Source organism: Rhincodon typus, chromosome 5 (assembly GCF_021869965.1).
Source record: "Rhincodon typus isolate 14 chromosome 5, sRhiTyp1.1, whole genome shotgun sequence".
NCBI lineage: Eukaryota > Metazoa > Chordata > Chondrichthyes > Orectolobiformes > Rhincodontidae > Rhincodon > Rhincodon typus.
The window spans coordinates 98,189,097-98,210,525 of NC_063336.1; the positions used below are offsets into that span (position 1 = coordinate 98,189,097).

At 40.2% G+C, this 21,429-nt stretch overlaps 1 protein-coding gene across 1 annotated transcript in view; it reads left to right on the forward strand.

The window, feature by feature from the left end:
* Positions 1–1,098: 1,098 nt before the first annotated feature.
* Positions 1,099–21,429, forward strand: part of sntg2 (syntrophin, gamma 2) — a 219,256-nt gene continuing 198,925 nt past the window's right edge. Inside the window, exons 1-2 of the mRNA XM_048597103.1 lie at positions 1,099–1,125; positions 2,043–2,180. Of these exons, the coding sequence (XP_048453060.1) occupies positions 1,099–1,125; positions 2,043–2,180 (165 nt within the window). The remainder of the gene's footprint in view (positions 1,126–2,042; positions 2,181–21,429) is intronic.

A 21,429-nucleotide genomic window follows, 5' to 3' on the forward strand; every position in this document is an offset into this window, starting at 1 on the left:
ATTCCAACTTTGACCACCTGGAGCAGGCTCTGAATAGGTAATGAGCACTGCCCTTGATTTACTGCGTCAGATCCCATTAGCAAATGACATCCGCCTTGATTCAACTGAGACTTGTTGATACAGTGGAAAGCTACCAGGCTTTGAGTCTGCTCTAAATGGCATAGGTAAGGCAGTATTAACATTTGCGTAGTATCTCAGGCTGAGGGCAAATGTGCAAAAGTGCAAGGTAATGCAGTGCAGGGATTCTGTGAACACCCAGGTAGACTTAGAGTGAGAGAGCATTATGATAGTGAATAAAGAACCTGGAGATACAGCCAGGTTCAGTTCATGAGCTGGATGTACGTTCCTGAGCTCAAAGTGTCCTTGTTGCAGTTTTACAATGTTAGTTGTCAATTACAGCCAGAGTTGCATTAGTGAAATGCAGAAAAGTCCTGTAAGTGAATCAGAGATCAGAGATCATAGATCATAGAAACCCTAAATTATGGAAACAGGCCCTTCAGCGCAACAAGTCCACACTGACCTGGCAATTTAGCATGGCCAATCCACCTAGCCTACACATGAGGGTACACATGGCACACATGGATGTGCCATGAGGGTACATAGAGGCTGGTACCATATCTGATGCCAATGTCTGTTGGTATGGGGTGCATGTGGCCAGTGCCCATAGAGCATGCCCAATGGTGCTTGATGATCAATGTCAAGAGCAAGTAGCAAATTGAACCCACTATTGTTTCCATGTTGCATTTTCCTGGTGGCTAGTTTGTATAGCAAGTTTTGTAAAGTGGAATTTGGCTGTTAACAAGTGTCAATTATGAACTCACCACTGCCTGGTGAGAATCTCCTCACACTACTTGAGAAAAGCAACAAGATGCAGCGAGATGATATCGACGTCAAGATGGGCCTTACTGAAGATTTCAGCCAATTCTGCCATTCATCTCACCATATCCCAGACTGTTCACAGCTTACTAAGACACTGGCACTTGTCTCTGTCTTCACAGAAGGAGATGCAGAGAATTTCCCAGAAATGTTAGGCAACCAAGGTGTTGTGAAACTGAGGAGCAATTAGAGGATTTGTACTTAAAAGTATTATTGGACTGAATGTTGATAAATTCCCTGGAAAATTCAGTTGCAACTCAGAATGTTGAAGGAGGTGGCTGTAACGGGATCCAGGACAAGGGGTTACATCAAGTCCCAATAACAATAGAGTGTAGCCTTAGGGGACCCACTGGGCTCAGGTCAGAGGCCCAGACTAGGAGCAGAAATTGGAGCCATGATTTCTGTCGGTGTCTCAGGGTTATAGAGATCATGGATGCATTGGTCGTCTGAAATTAGAATTATATAATCTTTACCAACAGAAGAACATCAAGTCTGTCAAATTTCATTCAGTGGATTTACCAAAGCCTGTCCACTTTCTTAGCATATTTCTTCACCTTTACGTCTCAATCCTGCTGCCTACCTTTCTTTAGTAAGTACAGAGGCATTGTGACAGTAACTGTCTTTCAGATTTGTTTGATTGCAAACAATTGCAAAAGTGAAACAGAACATAAGCTACATAGTGGGATACAGAGTACTGGTGCTAGACACAGTGGTACTAAATGATGTGAACCAGAAGACCTGAGATGTCATCCTGTAATTATCGTTAATACTTTGCTTTCAGCTGGGGCAGTCTCAATATACCTGGATAGCTAAGGGAGAAAAGATTAAGGTTCCTGCTAGCAACCATTGAGTGATCCTTTCTAGAAACTGTGTTATGTACATCTTAGATGAACACAACAGTGACTGCAACTTTGACATTTTCACTGTCAAATAGCCTTCTCACTCTCTGCGTTCAGGTGTGAAGAAAAGCACTCAGCTTAGACAGTCAGTGATGGCAATACCTAGACTATTATACTCCACTGTCGCTAGGCATTTTAGGAAGAAAGGAGAGTCAACCGGATAATTTCCAAATCACGTGGTGAGGAAATGCGAATGAACAGAAGTCATGCTTTATTAGTACAATTATTACAAAATAATTCAAAAACAAAACTGCTTTTGTTTTCCAGACTAAGACTGGTATAGCACGTCTTTTTGATGAGGAGTTTGAGAATGCCTATGACATCCGATTAAAGCTATCAAAAGACGTTATAACAATTCAAAAGCAGGATGTCGTTTGTGTCAGTGGAAGTGATTCTGATTCAAATGTAAGTAATTTATTTCAAAGCAAGATGTTTTGAATCTACGCGTCTCAAATAGACTAAATATGGGGGAAGGACTGATTTGATTGTTTAAGTGACAATCCTTCCCCTCTGCGATCTGGGTTTAAAACCATCCCGGACTTTCTCCTAAAATTTGCCTGTCTCTACCTGCTGCCTATAAGGACATGTATGAAAGAGCTTGAACAATGTTAATTCAGTTCTGGTGAACATAGAATAATGTTAATGAGCACTAAAATTCAATCCTACCAGGAGGAGACGAATAATAAATGGAGGAAAGAAACTTAAAGCTTCAAAATGGCAAAATAGATGCTATATTTATTTTCTGAGGTTCAGGGCAGAGCAGTGAGAGATTTGCTGCATAAGTGGCCAGCTGGACCTGACCTTGGGGTTCTACATGCTGATAATGGTTGCCTGAAATTTAACAAAATCAGCTCTCCCCCAATATCATCCCTCACTTGACTGTAATATTCATTCAAAAGGAATCATTGTTCATGGCCTGAAGAATTCTCTGCTTTCAGAATGCATATGTTCTGGACATTTCTCCATCTGTTTTTCTTAGTCTTAACAAAATTATCATGAAAAATGAAAAATTCAGATCCAGATTACAAGAATCAAGTTGGATAAGTGTGTCTAGAGATCATAAACCCGATTAATATGGAAAATGAACAATTCAAGTTGAAATCGATGAGTTATAAGTTGACATCTGGGACAGATATTCGCAATTCATTATAAGTAACAAAATTGTACACACAATTATGCAGGGTTTGTTGAGAATTTCACCACTAGTGGTGAACAAATGAAGCCTCTCCTACTTGAAGCTAATTTAAAGAGAGTAAATTACCTTGCATCATTTTCTTTTGTAAGAAAACGATTGGTGATGGTTCGTCTTACTCTGTCAAATGTATTGGTTAAATCATAATTAGTAAAATGTTTGATTCCTGACTAATAATATGCAAAGTTGATTGTCACTTGGACCAGTTGATCATCAAACAGTTGGCAACTTTGGTCAGTACCTGTTGTGATCTGCTCTGGAATTTGACCTCAAACAGAAACACTGGCCATGCCTGAATTGTACCCTCTTGTTAATCAATGTCTTCTTGCTTGAAGGGTAGTAGAGAGTGTGACTTGGAATTATTTGTTTTAAATCATGTTCAGCAGCTCCCACAACATCCTCTGTTGCTGTTAATAGTGACAGTTAATTACCTGTAGGAAAAGATTAGTGTGCTTGTCATGTAATGGCAAAATTAATAACTGCAAAAGGAAAGAGAAGAGAATATTCACCTTTGATTAGGTAGATTAATTAAGCAAATTGGAATCTATCTCTCGACCATAGGACTGAGTCTTACCATATTTTGGCAAGTGTCATTTTCATTGAGGTTCATGGAGAGTTTCTCTCCATGAGGTCTGGCAAGTTTTCTCATGGTACTGTCCCAAACTTGACTCATTAACTTGTTACTACACCCCTACGGTGTTCCCCTTGTCCAATGCTAATTCAATTCTCTCACTTGTTGTGACCAGAAGTACTTGCCATTGCGAGATATCCTGGGGTATATCAGCATTCCTAACACCAACACCATCGTGGAACTGTAGTATTCTAGCTTTGTCCATTCAGAGTTGCCCTTCCCCATGCACTTAGTGGCACAGCTGATGTTTGCACATACAACTGCATATTCCTACACCAATCACTGTTTAAGCACCAGGCCCCACAGTCCTTAGCCATACTCCATCTTATAACCCTGTCTAATTACTGCTACTGTTTTTCTAAATGCCCTGCATAGCTCAACATCTCATCATTGTTTAATCAGCTACGTCAAACACTCATTTTTATTTTCAAACACCAAATGTGAACAGAAATCAAACAAACAGAAGAAGCATTTGTCGTGCAGACTACAGAGAAGCTACGTGTTGAGCACCAACAAGTTTAGTTAGTGAAGTACATTTTGCCTAGTTAACATCTACTATATCTGTGTGTCAGTGAAATCCTGTCTGTAGTGCCCAGTAAAGATGCACTCAATCATGCAGAAGGTGATGCTCTCCTTGCTCAATCTCCTCAGATTCCTCCTCAGAAAACTGTTCTCACTCAGCATCCATTTCATCCTCTTGTTACCTGCTCCAGGTCTGAAGAGCATGCCAAGTTAAGATGATGTGACACGCTCAGAATGACTGAGCAATTAAGAGGTTTTGCAAGCAACTCTGAGAGGCACCCTGAGATGTAGCCTCACCCTGTGTGTGAAATGTCCATACAGCAGTATTACAATGGTAGTTGCCACTGCACTTAAAAGTGCAGCATTGAAATGCAGAAGCGTACCGTAATTGGATCAGAGATGTGCTATGATGGTGTGGAGAGGCTGGCACACATCAGATGCCAGTGTCTATGGACTTGGGGTAGGGTACAGGCAGCCACTGCCCATGAAGCGTGCTCCGAAACAGTGTTAGTTTTCAAGAAGGATCTGGAAAAGGAAGCAGTGAGCTGGAGTACCCGTTCTGAAATCTTGGTATCTAGGTTCTATCTGGCCGATGGTAGAATAGGAAAGTGACTATTATTGAGGCACGACTAATATTGCCAGAGTAATAATGAGTGTGATAATGAATATTAATCCTTATTAGTAGACTGCTTGCTGCTCACTAATATGAATCTCATCTTGACATCTGGGTCTTAGTTGAAAAATGCGACTTGTCTGTCCCCATGCTAAGAAAGGCTTCACTTGACATTGTGTATGATTCTCCCAAATTTCTCATCATAGCCCAAGTCATTTGGAGCCTAGGAAGATTCCAGCCTTGTTGAGATTCAGAATCTGCTAGGTTGTTTTAAAGGCAGTATTTATTGTTAAGTTTTTCGTACTCTGTAATTTAGATAGCCAGGCTTAATTAAATGTGGGTCTAACAAAGCTGATTTAGGTCTCATTGAGTAGTGAGGTATGCCAATAGCAGAGAGGATCATGAAATGTATTCTACTGCTGCTGTTGTCTAAGTGAAATGTATTCCAGCAGCCCCCTTTACCTCTGTTGGCTAATTTTAGTCAAAATACAGACATGAAAACAAAACAATATTCTACGTTTTTCATTTGTTTAAAATTATCATGGAAAATACAGCCCCCAGAGGTAAAGGAACAAGACTGTCATGTTACAGCCTGAGGTAATGTCATGTAAGTTTGAAGAAAACCTGGCTGAAATATGGAAGCATTTGTTGCATTTTAAGAAATTGAGATATTCTGAGTCAATCAAACTAACCAAACTATTGTAACTTCATCAATTTTACAACTGGCAGAGGTTTTCCTATTTTATCTTAAAAGAACATAACCGTCAAAATATCTGAACTGTTGTGACTTTTTGTGAAATTTTGACAGCCCGTATGAAAGATGCATGTTCATTCAGTGATTTGGTCAAATATTCTGTGTATTTCCAGCTAACAACAAAAGGCAGGTAATTTAACTTCTGTTTATGGTAAAATCACAGCAGTCTAGACACCCTTGGTTACTAAAAGATTATGAGGCTTGATGAAAACGAATCTTGAAAAGATATGTGGTTAGAGATTTGTGGTCTTAGTGAGTGAATAATTGGCGCATCCATTTGGATTGCTGCTTCAACAGCTCCCTGACTGACCTACTTGTGACCCCCAGACTATTTGCACATGACTGACAGGACTCACTGTGGCTCAATCCCCGAACTGCAGGGACATGGATCCCCACGCCAAGTGCCTGACTGATGGTAGCCGGCCTCTGTATAGTAATCAGACAAGCTCTTTGAGTGCCCGTGGGAGTATCCCCTGACTGACTGCAGTCCCCTTTCACCCCACTAAGAATTCCTCTCCTTTGACTTTATCACTTTGCCATTTCCTTCAACCACCCGCAGTGTGTTTGCTGAATAAACTGCTAGCACATGTTGCAGGTTTGACATTGACATAGCCACAAAGAAACGTTTCCACCCCTATCTGACTGAAAAATGAGCTGTTCAATGCTCCTGTCTCTCGCTCTACATAAAGAAGCATTGCAAGTCATAGAGACTGACAAACTGTAACTTAGCACTTGAGTGTGAAGAAAGTAATGGGAGCAGTAAATCAGTGCTGAAGTCAGTAAGTACGTGCTAAGAAAGCAATGAGAAGTATACAGAGGCTGGCACCCTTCAAGAAAGAGCAATGTAAATGAGCACTAAGAAAACGTGTTTGCAGCCATAAAATGCATCCTTTGTAGATGAATGTGTACTCTTATAAGCAAAAGTCTGAAGAATGCCTGATCTTCAAAGTGAAGTGTTGAAATGCTGAAGCGTTGCATGAACTGGTCAGAGGCCAGGTGTGAGGGTGGTGAGTCTGGTGGTTTCCAGATGCTGAATTATGTGATTGAAGGGTAGAGGACAGTGGTGGCCACAGAGTATGCAGGGACATTGTTCCACAGAAGCAGCTGTATGATGGCTAGGGGGAGCATTCAGCAAGCTGCCGCTGCCCGATACCCACTCAGATTTACATGTTGGGAGTTTGAGCCATCTAGTTTTTTGGGGACTGAAAGGAGAATTGAACGTGGTATGTAAGTAAAGTGCATTGAGCCTTTAATGAGGTGTAAATGCATGGAAGGAAGGTAGTTGTCCCTAAAATGTGAGATTCTCAATTCTCCACTCGTGGCTCAACAGAATATTTGGACCCTGCCAGGATATGACCCTCTTTCCCCCAATCCAGACACAACCCTAACTCTCTTCACCTGCTTTGGATATGAATCGCCTTCACCTACTCCAGAAATGACCCACTGCGATCCAAATCCCCCTTTTCCTACTCGGAGCCTTTCACCCATTGTGGATCTGAACAGACACCCGTCCCATATTGACCCACAATTGATCTGACAACCATCCATTCACCCTGAGGGAGCTCTCCCCTCTGCTTATCCTGCACATCTCCCAAACCCCTTCTGCTGCTCAGGGCCTGATTTCCATTCCTCAACTCCGAACCAGAACTGCCTTCATGCAACTAAGTCCCAGTCCACTGGAGGCTTGGTCTACCTCTGGACACCTCCATCCCAAAGACCTAATTCACCTTCCGATGCTGCTGAACCTACCCTCACCCCACGGCCTGACAGCCACCCTCCAATGCCAGACCCATTTCATCTCACCCACCTGACCTAACCTAACAACTGAGACACTTACCTGGCTTCCTTGTAACCTCACACCCTTGCAACATATTCCCACCCACCCCCGTGTCCGAACTACATGGCATCCTCCACATCTGGTTCCCTAATCCCTAGATCAATACCCCAAACCAGTTGTCTGCCTATCCACCTGTCTCCTTGCCACCCTACTTAGCTGGCACCTTAATCTCCTAACTATCTGGCACTCTTCTTCAGCGACCAAAATATTACACCTTATCTATTTACCATTTGACATGTTGTCCATGTTTTGCAACTTTGACTAGCGTATATATTAAAAAGAATTTATGCAAATACGCTTGTCAGTCAGGCCGACAAAGAAACACAGAATTCAGTTTGCAGTTAAACTTAATTTTATTAACAAAATATTCTTTATTAAAACATAATGTAAACATTTCCAAAATTCCCACAAAATTTACACTCTATCTGGCTCTATCCATCTGGGAAAGGATGTTACCCCTGCAACGATCTACCTGCTTAAGCTGGGCCGTTGGCATTCTCCTTCCTCTTCAATGTAGGGCTGGCTCTGTTCGGTGAGGGTGGGTCTCAAAGGTCGGGGTGGATCTTCTCCTGGGTCATCTTGGGTTGCCACATGGTCTTCTGCCAAGAGGCTTACTGCAAATCTTCTCTGTGAGTCTTCACTGAGTCTTCACTGAGAGGTCCCTTCCATGTGTGTGTGTTTTTATCCCTGCTACCCCTGACCTTACAGAATGTTCTGTGGCTTTTGGCCAATGGGGTCATGAACTGGGTTCAAATCATCCAATAGGAGCACGTCAATACCCTTCACTGTCGCCATGCAGGGAGGTGTAAAATGAACATACTCAGACAGTCAAGATGCCAGAAAATCTGATTAACTCTTCTCCAATACACAGCCCTTGAGCTGGTTGTAACTGGTTCCCCTTGAACCTTTGTGACCTCATTGACCTTGGTTTCTACTGTTTTGCAGCCGATAGCTGCTGGCTCCTGTTTAATTTAATTTGGCCAATTTTCTATCAGGCTTTATTCCTCCAGCTGTGGATCAATTTAGAATGTCCAGTTTTGGGCCTGTGGTCACTTAATCTGCACGAGATTATCATTCAGTGGAAATTCTGGCCCAATTTTTATTTGTAAAGACTTTTGATCCAGTGAGACCTGTTTGGTCAAGCAAGAAGACAGTTAAGATTATAACACATATTCAGGTCCTACCAAGAAAAGGCATGTGTACACTTTTTACAACAATACATCAATGTTGTCATTACTGCTTTTTTAAACTGTTATCATTTTTCTATCATCAGATTATTTTTAAACTGGACATAAATTCTCAAACTTCTATGGCGGCATTAAAACTCATATCGCTGAATTATTAGGTCTGCAAGATAACTAACATTTCATTACTGTAGTGTATTTAACATAGCAATAGTTTGCGAGTAAATACCGCTCTGAAAAGTGTCAATAGACGTGGAGCTGGAAAAGCACAGCCAATCAGACAGCATCCGAAGAGCAGGAAAGTCAACCTTTTGAGCCAAAACCCTTCGTCAGGTTGAAGGGTCTTGCAGTTCTTACTGTCTCCAAGACTCTGAAAAGTGTGTTTACATGGCTGAATGATAAAGTTTCCACTTTGGAGGTTATGTGTTCCAGGCTTGTTTCCAATCCTGATTAATTGTGGTATAGCTGAAGCAACGTTAAACCCGAACCCATCTTTCAAATAAGGCATTTGATTTAGTCTGAGACCAGACAAATTCAATTTCACAGCCAGTAAAGTCACATATGGGTGATGTAGCTGGTTTATCAGCTGGGTCGATATGAATTAAGTTTATCACTAACTCAACAGATGTTTGATTTTCATTGTGGTGAGGAAGGATCTTCTTCCTTCTGATCCTCCGTGAACCAAAATCAATGACTATTTTGAGGGTGCAGACAATTATTGAGCAATGTTTTAAGCAGGAGAGTCAATGATCCAAGCCCAATTCATTTTTTCAATTCACATTTTGATCTAAAAAGTGTATCAAAAGATGAATGCTTGCTCCATAAGCCTTTCAGACCTGAATAAAGAAAGATCACTGACTGTACGGTCCACTTTGAGGAGAGAGAGAGAGAGAGAGCCACGACCAGCAACTAAATATTCACCTCAGGACTCCTGGGTTGCCTGTCTACCTTTTTTGAAGACCCAAGCAAAATGGTGACCTTGCGATGGGACAGTACATACTTTTTGGGAGATACCATCTCATTTCAACCAGACAGCTCAGAATCACCACCCACCCCGAGCTTCCAATGTTTTTTTTTCAATATTTTGCTGAGAAAATGTTCTTACACCACTGAAACAACTCCAAATTTTCAGATCAACAGTCTACTAGCACTGGTAAGATATTTCTTGTTTGCATAATGTCATACCATGAGCTATATTCTGACATATCCAGAACAGTAAACATTCTTATTCAATGCATTAGAGAAAAAAATAAGTGCATGAAAAATAGACTGTAGTAATTGCAAAGGAAGTAGGAAAGGGAAAAAAGAGAAAATGGTTGAACAGGAGCAATTTACACCTTTTACTGAAGGATAATCTCCAAAGGTACTTTGCAAAAGGATGTCAATATAAATTGAACAGGATTTGGAGGAGGGAATAGGCAGGTTCACAATGAACCTGGTTTAATAGCCAGGCCAATATGAATTGATCTTATTATTCAGTCAGCAGATGTTCGATTTTAAGGAAAAGCAGAATAAACAAAAATAGAGAACAATAGACAAAGCATCTGCCAGGAAAAAGAAGGAACTAAATAATTCCCAGGGAATTTTAAAATTAAGGGAAACACCAATATTACTGCCAATTATAATTTTTAAAAACATGAATGCAATATTTTTGAGAATAATTACAGTTTCATAATTAGTTTGACATTTATTCAATATCTCTTCTTCAATCTATATTCACATTAACATGCTATCCACAGCTGTAGAAAGGAGCTATTGCCAAAAAGAACGTACAATATTATTCATATTTTGGTCATATTTCAGTTTTAATGCAATAAAATAATCTTATGAAGGCATTAAGAAAACATGAGTGTTGGCGTTCTTCAGTGTGGTATTTCTGTCTAAAAATGTCGCTTCAATTCCCTCAGCCGGTAATTACACTGACAGATGTCGATTGTTATTGGAGTACCTGTAACTTATATATTTCAATCAATGTGAGGAATTGAGAATCATTGAAATGGGAAAGCACGTGTAAGTTATGCCAATGCACCTTTCATCCTTTGAGACAGATAAAGATCTGCATGTAGAAACAAAGGGTTGAATTTCCTGGGTTGCTTTTTAATCTAACTTAGATTGCCCAATTGTGGTAGTTCTCTGCCAGTTTCGTTAATGGTCATTTTACACTGAACTCAACTGCCTACAGTGCTAACTTGATCAATATACCAAAAATAAGTGCAAGCCAGTGTAAAACTAGCACAAATGAGCCACGTCTAACTGGGGAAACACTGAGTAGGGGATTTTGTTGTTTTCTGCCACACCTCGCTCTCAGAATCCCTTGCCCCTCTGTTGTTACAGAGATGTTCTCTTTGGGGGAGGGGTGGGGTGGTGCAGTGGTAACATTCCAGTTGCTTCTTCCTTCTCACTGCTTGAAGGGAAATGATGGGCCAAAATATTTCACCTTGCAGCAAATTTGACCGCAGCTTGATTGTTACAGATAGAATTCCTTTTGTTTTAACTATCAAACTGTAGTGATCTGAAGTATGTGGTTAAGAAGTCACTTCAGCTGGGAGTACCTGCATTTTCTGGCCTTTACATTATTCCTGTTCAAGGGAGGCAATGGCCTAGTGGTATTATTGCCGGACTGTTAATCCCGAGACCCAGGTAACATTCTGGGGAACTGAGTTCAAATCCCACCACAACAGATGGTGGAATTTGAATTCAATAAAAATCTGGAATTTAGAGTCTAATGATGACCATGAATCCATTGTCAATTGTTCACTAAAGTCCATTTAGGGAAGGAAAGTGCCATCCTTACCTGGTCTGGACTACATCTGACTCCAGACCCACAGCAATGCTTTTGACCTGGGATGGGCAATAAATGATGGCCTAGCCAGCGATACCCTTATCCTGTGAACAAATGAAAATAATGGAATCCATTGGCATGGAGATGGGGCTGCGTAAATAAGCGATAATATAAATTAAATGACACAATTTCAAAGTGGGAGTAGGAAATGTGAGACCAGGTGGTTTATCTATGTAAAGCTATGCAAGTGCTGGGATGGTTGAGGAGGCTGTTTAATTATCACATGGATTCATCACCTTTAAAAATAGAGACACAGAGTTGATTTTTGTTTCAATGGGATGCAGATCCAGTGATTTTAAAACCTTTCATGTATGAATTAGAGGCATCTCCCTAAGCAAACACACAGCAGCCACCAATCATATAAGCAGAAGCAAGGGGCAGATCCACTTGAGCAACAGGGCATTCAGGACATCATTGACCCCCACCATCAACTCCCAGGGTTCAGGGCCCAGGTACCATTCTTAGACATCACTCAGACAAACACCTACACTTTACAGGCCAGCAGCATCACTTTTGAAGACCATGCAACTTTGGACTTTGGAACCTGCTCTCAGGTTCTCACCACATGCCCCCATCTCAAATCTCAGAGAGAGCTGCCACCTTCTCACCACTTGTTCCCTTTTTGGGTTTCAGAAATTGCTGCCACCCCTGAAAATACTGAGAGATATCTCAGGGGAAACAACATCTGGTCCTACAGTTCAGTGATGTCTCCTTGGTTCTCCATCCAAGAATGATGTGAGGTATTGTTTTCCATTAATGGTACCAGGAGAACCTCCCCGCTGACCAAGGCTGTCTGGACAGTGATCACAGTGGAGGTTAGCAGCTGTGGGGCCCATAAGCAAAATTGGATCCAGTCCTGAAAATGTGCTAATGATCTCCAGTGCTCCATCATGTTAAGAGGCACAGTGGTATTTCAGCAAAGTGGCTGTTGTGAGGGCATCAAGCAGTCTATGCATACTGTGTAAGATGCTTGTCTTCCAAAAGTCTCAGTGCCAGATGTACCATAAGGCTTGAATGAATGGGAGATAGTTTACGCAGACAAGGCTGTGTAAGTTACAGGATTGTGCATATGCAAAGCATTTATTCAAGAGTGGTCATTACCTCCTACAGGGCGGAATGCATTGGAGAGGTTAGCTATCCAGTGTCAATTCTTCCATCCATCTGCAGGATAAAATAGCACAAGATTAGCAGAATGATTGAGGAAGTGAGGAGGAGACCCAGACATCAGAATATGGACCTCTGCAAAAGAAGAGACTGTGACACTTGCCCATGGGGAAGGGGAGGGGCACACAATTATGGGTTAAAGTAGTAGTGAGAAAACAAAAGAGTGACAATGCCTTCAACCCAATGAGCAGATCACAGACATATTCCCACAGCTGAGGAAGCCTTGATAGTCAAGGGATCTGACAGCTGGATGACTGTTGGAGAATAGACCTATGTTGAATCCCATACTGATGATGTGCCTGGAAATGGCTACAAGAAACCTGCTGAAGATACAAAGATGGGAAGGGTAGCATCTAATGTCAAAAACCACATGTAGCCTTGAGAAAACAGTGGAGGAGTCCATCCAAGCTATGAGTTCTGTTGTTTCACAATTACAAGAGTTCATGCCTTCATCCATGGAGAGAAAGAAGTAAAGGATATATCTAAATTGCATATCATCAACCACCCACCACACAGGTTGATGCCCCAAATACTGAAGCTTTCATTCTGGAAAGGAACATACATCTAGAGCAAATTATACATATCCAATGATCTCAGCACATAACATACTATATATGACTCTATACTAATGACTTGTAATAGCTGAATAAGGACTGGATCATAGGTTGTCTCGTAGGTTTACAAGGCATTACCTGACTGCATAGTAACAATTATATTATATATATCACCATTGCATATGTTCTCCGAAAAGGATTCCCATTTTTAAAATGCACAAAAAGGAGGAACATTGTATTATGCCTTTAAGGCAGTTACGAGACATCATGACATGTAATTTTTTGGTACGCAGCTACTTATTTGACTTCAATCATACTGTCTGTGATATAGGGTCAATGGAGCTAGGCAGTTATGTGTCTGCAATGAGCAGTAACATGAGAAAGCAGAGAATCCATATTATGTGTGTTGGCCTCTGATATTATAGCCTTGTAAATAGTTAGTACTGTAAATAAACTTCAGCTATCTGAGTCAAGAAGAGCCTACCTGTGGTATATATTATAAAGGCTAACATATCATAAAATATAAACAGTGTAATAAGTTCTATGAATAGCATGGCTCCTGATTAGGGCAAGATATGTGGTGAACTAGGTTCCCATGGAGTGAGGAGTTAGTTTTAGTTCAAGACCAGACGTGTTGGGATAAAACCCTGCACAGGTTACTTGAAGCTGAGCATATTTAAGCTCAGGAGTATGACATCCAGGAGGAAGCTGTCTCCAGTTCCCGCCTAGGCACTGAAGTCTCTTGTGACTTAATTCTACCAAGATGTAAGATGCTTGGGTTCTGGTTTAAGTATTATATAAGTAGTGTTTTGGCTTCTGTATATTTTTGATACTTTACAAAATTCAATTCAGTTTATAAAGTTTTTGAATGAATAGGATCATACTCTTAGTGTGTTAAAAATGATTAAATTTAATCAATCATTTGGTGGTTTGGTTCATTCTGTTTTTTTTCTTCATTTATTTTGGTAATAACGTCTGTTTGATTATTAATGCAAAATCTGCAACATTACATGTTTATGTTTTTGTGAATGGCCACTTCATGGAAACCAAAACAAACACAAATACAATCTATCAAGCCAGGTGTCAGTCCAAAATGGAAAATGAATAAGTAGAAGCAGGAGTAGGCCATTCAGCATTTCAAGCCTGCTCTGCCATTCAATAGGATCATGTCTGATCACAGAGTCATAGAGTCACAGGGAAAGAACCTGCCATTCACTTTATTTATACCCACCATGTGTTTATAGACCTCTACAAGGTCACCCCTCAAACTCCTACACTCCAGTGAAAAAAGTCCCAGCCTACACAACCTCTCTTTATACCTCAAACCCTCCATTTCAGGCAACATCCTGGTAAATCTCTTTTGAACCCGCTCCAGCTTAATAGTATCCTTCCTATAACAAGGCAACCAGAACAGGAGACAGCACTCCAGAAGAGTCCCCACCAATGTCCTGTACAACCTCAACATAACATCCCAACTCCTACACTCAAAAGTCTGAACAATGTAGTCAATGTCATATTCCTGCTTGGTCCCCATACTCTTTCATGCATTTAATATTCAAGGACTTGGCCTGCACAGCCATCTGTGATAGAGAATTGACTTATCTGGAATAATAGCAACTGGAGTTATATATTTATAAACACTTTTGTTTTCTTGAGACTCCAAAGATCTAATCATTTCCTAACCAGAAAATTGTTATCATCTCATTGCTTTAAACTAGAATAACCTCCATCAGGTTTTTCAATGGGTTTGCAGTCTGTTTTATTGCTCATCATTATGCATTGGCATTATGCGTGCTTATATTTTCCCAGGGGATGCAATACATGAGGTCATATTTCTATAGACTGATTATTATTTGTCATATTCATAAAGGTTAAATCAGAGAGTAATGCTATCATTTTACAATGAGTTACGAGTTTAAAATGTTGTCTTTTATTGGATTAGTAAGTGTACACTTGTGCCTCTAGTTGAAAACATGGTTCAAAGCTCATTCCAAAGTCCTAAATACATAATCTAGGTTTTTAATATAGTAAGCATTGAAAAATTTAGTGGCAGATGGAGGATTAATACTGGTGAAATGGATGGACTATAAGCTTGTAAGGCATAAGAGTAGAAGCAGGCCATTCAACCCATCAACTCTGTTTGACGATTCAATTAGATCATGGTTGATCAGATGATGCTCAACTCCACTTCCTTTTTAGTCATAACTCTTGATTCCCTTATTGATTAAAAATCTGTCCACCTCAGCCTTGAGTATACTGGATGGCACAGTCTCTACAGCCCTTTATGGTAAAGAATCCCACAAGTTCACTACGCTCTGAGAGAAAAAAATCATATGAAGATATGAATAGGCAGATGGTGGATGAAATATAATGGAATTTCATGATGACAGATCATAAACCCAGATCTACTATTTATGTACTGAATTTTCAATTACAACATATAGCCTAAAGATAGCTGCGGAAGCAAATTAATGGCTTGTTTTGGAGAGAGATGCTCTGGAATATCACATCTGGCAAGATGTCAAAGAAGCTTTAAAGGGATGGACTTTTAAGAAAGGGTGAAATACATTACAAACTGAACTGGAATAGGGCTGTGTGCATGCTGGGAGAAGTCTGAGCTTAAATCATGTTTTGTGTTTTCCTTTTTCAAGAGGCTATAAGACTGGAGTTAGAAGCTAGTCCAACTTTCCTCTGTGTGCTTTCTGAAAGAAGATGCGTGAGTGAGCTGACTGGCTCATTTATGCCAATGGACTGAGGTACTTGTGTGTAGTAGGCTCAGTCTGAGTCCAATGTGCTGGGTCAGTCAGAGTTGAAGAAATATCACTACATTTTGCTTAAAAGAACATTCTTGCTCTGAGTGCTAAAGCCAGCAAGCTAGTCAAATGGAATCAAAACAAAAACACTCTCTCACTTTGAATGCTGCCAACTAGCAACCATCAAAGGGAACAAGGCAAAGACTGTTAAGGTTCCACTATCTACTCTTCATAAATAACTCAGAGACTGATCCAAATGTCTTTAACTTCCAACTTTTTGGGACTCAATTCTTATTTCAAATCTGTTTTACGTTGCATTATTATTTCTTCTTACACTTAATAAGTAACAAACTCACACGTTAATTAACTCGCAAAAGCCTGATTAAATTGGCTCCTTTAAAGCATCAATTCATTTGGTCTGGGAGGAAGATATCCACAAGGATATCTTTTGAATTAACTTTGTTGCAGCCATTATGGATCAGACAAATCTCCCTCAAAATACATTAAAAATATTGTCCTGACCTAACTTTTTCTTATTTTAATAGTAAGTGCCAGATGTTGCATTCCGGATACAATTTGATTGGTCAAACTACCAGATGTGAAGGAAAATACACTTTATTCATACGCTGTAGTTAAAATACAAAAAAAATTGAAATAACAACTCTACTGAAAAACTTAACAGAATAATAGATTATTTTACTACTAAATAGTAACTATTCCAATATATTAACATCCCATACATACACTTTTGGCAAAAAGCAAGTTCAGAAAAATCGATTAAAACTAAAAGAACTGCAAACGCTGTAAATCAGGAATAAAAACAAAGTTGTTGGTAAAGCTCAGCAGATCTGGCAGCATCTGTGAAGGAAAAAAGAGTTAACGATTCAGGTCCAGTGACCCTTCCTCAGAACAGTTCTGAGGAAGGGTCACCAGATCCTTCACAGATGCTGCCAGACCTGCTGAGCTTTACCAGCATCAGTTTTTTTTGTTCCAGAAAAATTGATTGTCTTACAAGCAATTCTCCCCAGAAAATAACATTAGGATAAAACTCTGAGAAAGAGAGGAGCAGGTAGAGATGTGCTGCTGTTTCCAAACCCAGCTTCAAGGCACAGCAACTGCCACTACTGAAAACCTAAAACTAAAAATCCTGGTTCTGTGGGAGCTTGCTCCACCTATTCAGGCTGCTTCACAAGCTGTTTACTTTATGTGCATTCAACAGACAGCTCAATACCTGTGGCTTAAAACTTCTGACCTTAAACCTCTCTTCAAGCAAAAAAAAGGACAAAATTGAATCCGTAGTATTGTCACACGACCAATCAAACAAAGAGAGGGAGCTAGTTTATTCCCTTCTCACCTGGGAGTTTAACAAATTGTGGTACTCCTCCTGTAACCAACATAACTTGGGGAACCTCATCCAGGATCAGGTTGTAACAATTTTGGTCAGAAGAATAAGGAGAGTCATTGTAAACTATGTGACGCAATTTTAAGGAGGGTGAAACAGAATAAACTGGTGATCTATGTGCCTAAATCTTTAAAGGTAATAGCCTAAGTTAAGAATTGTACTTAAAGTAAAACACAGCTTCAGCAAATAAAAAAAGAGACTTGGAATTATATAGCACCTTTCATGACTACTTTATGGCCAATTATGAATTATTGAACTTTAGTCACTGTTGTAATACAGGAAACAGCCATCAGTTTGTGTACAACAGACTCCCACAGACAGCAATGCGATAATGACTGGATCATCTGATTCTCATGATCTTGGTTGAATGATAAATATTAAGAAGGACATTAGAGAAAAATCCACTTCAAAATAGTGTTACAGGATCTTTTACAAAACAGCACCTTCAATAGTGACGTACGTCCTTAATCCATCACAACTGTGTGCTTGGGATCCTGAAGTCGGAGTTGAACACACGTCATCCTGACAAAGAGATGAGCATGCCACTGTGGGACGCAACTGATGTTCGTAAATAAAGCAATCGAGTATAAATAATAGAAGTTCTGCTGAAACTTAATGATTACTGATTGGGACCCAGATGGAGCTTTGAATCTAATTCTAAGCACCATAGTTTAGGAAGGATGTTAAAGCTTGAGAGAGGAGACATAAAGATTTATGAGAATAATACAGGGAAACAGGATTTCAATTACATTGTGAGACTAAGTATTGAGCTGTCTGTTGAATGCAGATAAAGTAAACAGCTTGTGAAGCAGCCTGGATAGGTGGAGCAAGCTCCCACAGAACCAGGATTTTTAGTTTTAGGTTTTCAGTAGTGGTAGTCTCACACTGAAAATGTTGAGGGGAGATTCGGTAGAGGTTTGAAAGATATAAATGTTTTGGATAGAGAAAATCAGGAGAAATTGCTCCCCAGTGGCAGAAATGGTGACAGCCACAGGTCAAATGTAACAGGTAATTGGCAAAGGAATCAAAAGGTGAGATAATGGAATAATTTTTACACATCATGCTACTGTGATCTTCCTGAAAGGTTTCTGGAAGCAGTTCAGTAACAACTTTCAAAAGGGAATAATAGAAGGGAAACCTCAGCAGGTCTATGTGGAAGGGTTAAGTCTTGGGACTAATCTAGTTCTTTTAAAGACACAGAGTCAAATGGCTTCCTCCTATGCTGTTCATTCTATGATTCAGTGTTAGTTTTGTCAAGTACTGAGAGAAGGCTGTATGGTTCGCTGTACCATCTTTCTGTTGAGACAGCAAGCTGAGACCCGGCCAGTCCTTTCAAATGGATGTTCAGGATTTCATTGTACTTGCTGCAGAATGCAATTGAGTTCTCTAGTATCCTGGCCAATATTTAGGACATTAACAATTTGAGGAAAACAGGTAAACTCAATTCTTAACTCACTTTTGTTGTGGAACCTTGTGTGTACAATTTACTCTCATGTCAGTCAGCATACACCAAGCATTAGCCTTCCATTGGTTCATCCCTGTGATTTTCCATTCTATCAGGGAACATTTTTTTCTCCCCTGCGCATTGTATTACTGACCTAATCTGTTTACTCATCCTGATCTTATAACCTGTTGTCAAACAGACCCATCCTGGAACCAGATTCTTGCATTATTATGATTTTTTTTTGATTCACTATGAAATTTTTGTACTTTAATATATAAGCAGATTTATTTCCAGAATGGGTTCTCACAAGTATTCAGATTTGTGCTTGTGTTTACACCTTTAGATGCCACTATAAATAACAAGTTGTATTTCATGCCAATACATGCATTCTTGGAGGACCCATTCCTCTTGGAGGAATGCCTGAATTTGGGTAGCCTGTCAATTTTATTTTGACCTACTTTTCAATCTGTTGTATTCTGCAGTAACCTCTAATCTTTTTCAGTTCTGATATTCACCTGTGCAGCTGTTCTGGTTGCATTGTAGAACTATTCATTCACTACACATATCCAAGCTGTGCCAATTTAGTTTGTCCTACTGCATTGACATAATGTTCCTCAGGTGACTTTTATTCCATTGCATGAAATTAATAATTTCGCTTCTATGATCTTGCCAGTTCTTGTGTACAGATTACATTTGCCACCTTTAATATGTCACATTGTTCACACAGTTCTTTTTTTGCCTTCATCCCTTATGAATTGTTTTAGATGTCTCATTTCATTGTGTCTAAATTTCCTCTGGTTCAATTTTCTTTATTCCTTCGCCCTATACTTTTATGTTTAGAGGACATTTTCAATTCCTCTATATCGAGTGTCAACTCTTGCTCCAAAAGCAGCTTTTTCCTGGGACAGTTATCTGGTTCTCCAGAAATGACCCTGTCTTTTATTTCATGATTTTGTTAATTCATTCCATTCATATCATTTGCGATATTTCCTTGATTCTTTTTTCCAGCTATGTCAGTCATTTACCATATTGTATTTAAGACTGCCCTGTCTTTCAAACTTATTATTGCATCCAAAACCACATTCTTGCCAGCCTGTCAGTTAATGTCATTATAAATATTGAGAATTTCCCTTCTCAATAACATTTCAAAAATTAGGTGCTTTCAAGTGTTCACTATTTACTTCAAGTTCTATTTCTGCCAGAAAATAATTGAAAACATCATTAACATGTTATGCAGATTTTTGCAAGATATCCAATCAGTTAATGTTGAAGTAGATGTTGCACCTTCTCTGTATGGCTTCCTTATTTTTCCATGAAGTTAATATTTTAACTGCACTTCTTGTGAAACTTTATTCCCTGTGTTCCTCTATCTCTAACTACTCCAAAACTGGGCAGAACTTTAATGAACAAGAAGGTGTGTATTCAAGTGCAAGCAGAGTTTAGCTCCCTAGAAAACACTAAAGTGTCAGAAACCCAACATGATGCTGTCCACCTCCAGCATTTACTGAGGCAAGTTTGGAGGTGGTTGGGAAACCTAACAGAGCTATCAGGAACTGAAGATGGTGATAGCCTAGCACAAGATGGACAATGATCAGCCCCTTTGATACGATGGAGCAATCTGAAGAGGCACTGCTGACATTTCCAGGTTCCTGGAACAATTTCTCCCCTTCAAAAAGGTCCAGGTGGATGTGCATAATAACCATCAAATTAATCGCAATACTGAAATTCTTCACCTCTTCTGGGAATCTGCTGGAGACATCTGTAGGATTTCACGACTAATGTTTCTTTTAGATGATCAATGCCATATTTGGCCGAGGCCACATTGAAGGACTCTTACTTTTCTCTCGTCAATGATTTTTAATTCAGTCATTCTGCTGAAATGCAAGGCCTCTTTCTCCATGGCAGTCAGGATGGCTATAACCATTTGGCCATCCCCTGGTTCCCTGGATTTCTCTGGAATTGTGTATTGTCTTCTCCTGCAGGAGTGTGAGAAATGGAGTCAAGTCCAAAGATGGGCCGGTTAGGATGGATTGGCCATGATAAATTTCCCAACGGTCCAGGGATGTGGAGATTAGGATGGATTGGCCATGTAGAATTGCCCGTAATGTCCAGGGATGTGTAGGCCAGGTGGATTAACCACAGGGAATGAAGGTTACAGGGATAGGGTAGAGGGATAGGTCTGGGTGAGATGCTCTTTGGAGGGTCAGTGTTGATTTGATGGACCGAATGTTCTGTTTCCACACTGTAGGGATTCTATGATTCTGTGAATATTTAGAGAGGGCATTTGTGGAGGGAAACTGTGAAGGATAGGTATGAAATAGCAGTAGGATGAAGATGAGTGTTGGGAAGCAGCTGCAGATTGAGGCATCTGAAGATTGAGGACTGACAAAAATCACATGTAATTTGGGATGAGGTTGTGAGGATGTGGTTCATGGAGTAGAGTGCAGGATTTTGGAACAAGGTCAGGAATGCGGCTCTCCATGAAACTCTTCCCAAAGTAAAGTCCTCTGATGAGATAAGATGGTCTTGGATGGTGGGAGCCCTTTGCCATTGTCTTTCTGTGCCTCCACATACCCCATCCCAGCCGGCAGAAGATGAAAATCTGGCTGCACACAACATGACGACAAATTCAGGGTCATGAATTGCCCACTTATGGGTCAGTACTACCCTGCTCAATTAACTGCCCTTCCTGCCTCCAAGCTTGCCACCAAAAACAGTGAAAGATTCTGCACTGAGTGTGAGGCTTCCGACCCGAAAGTGAG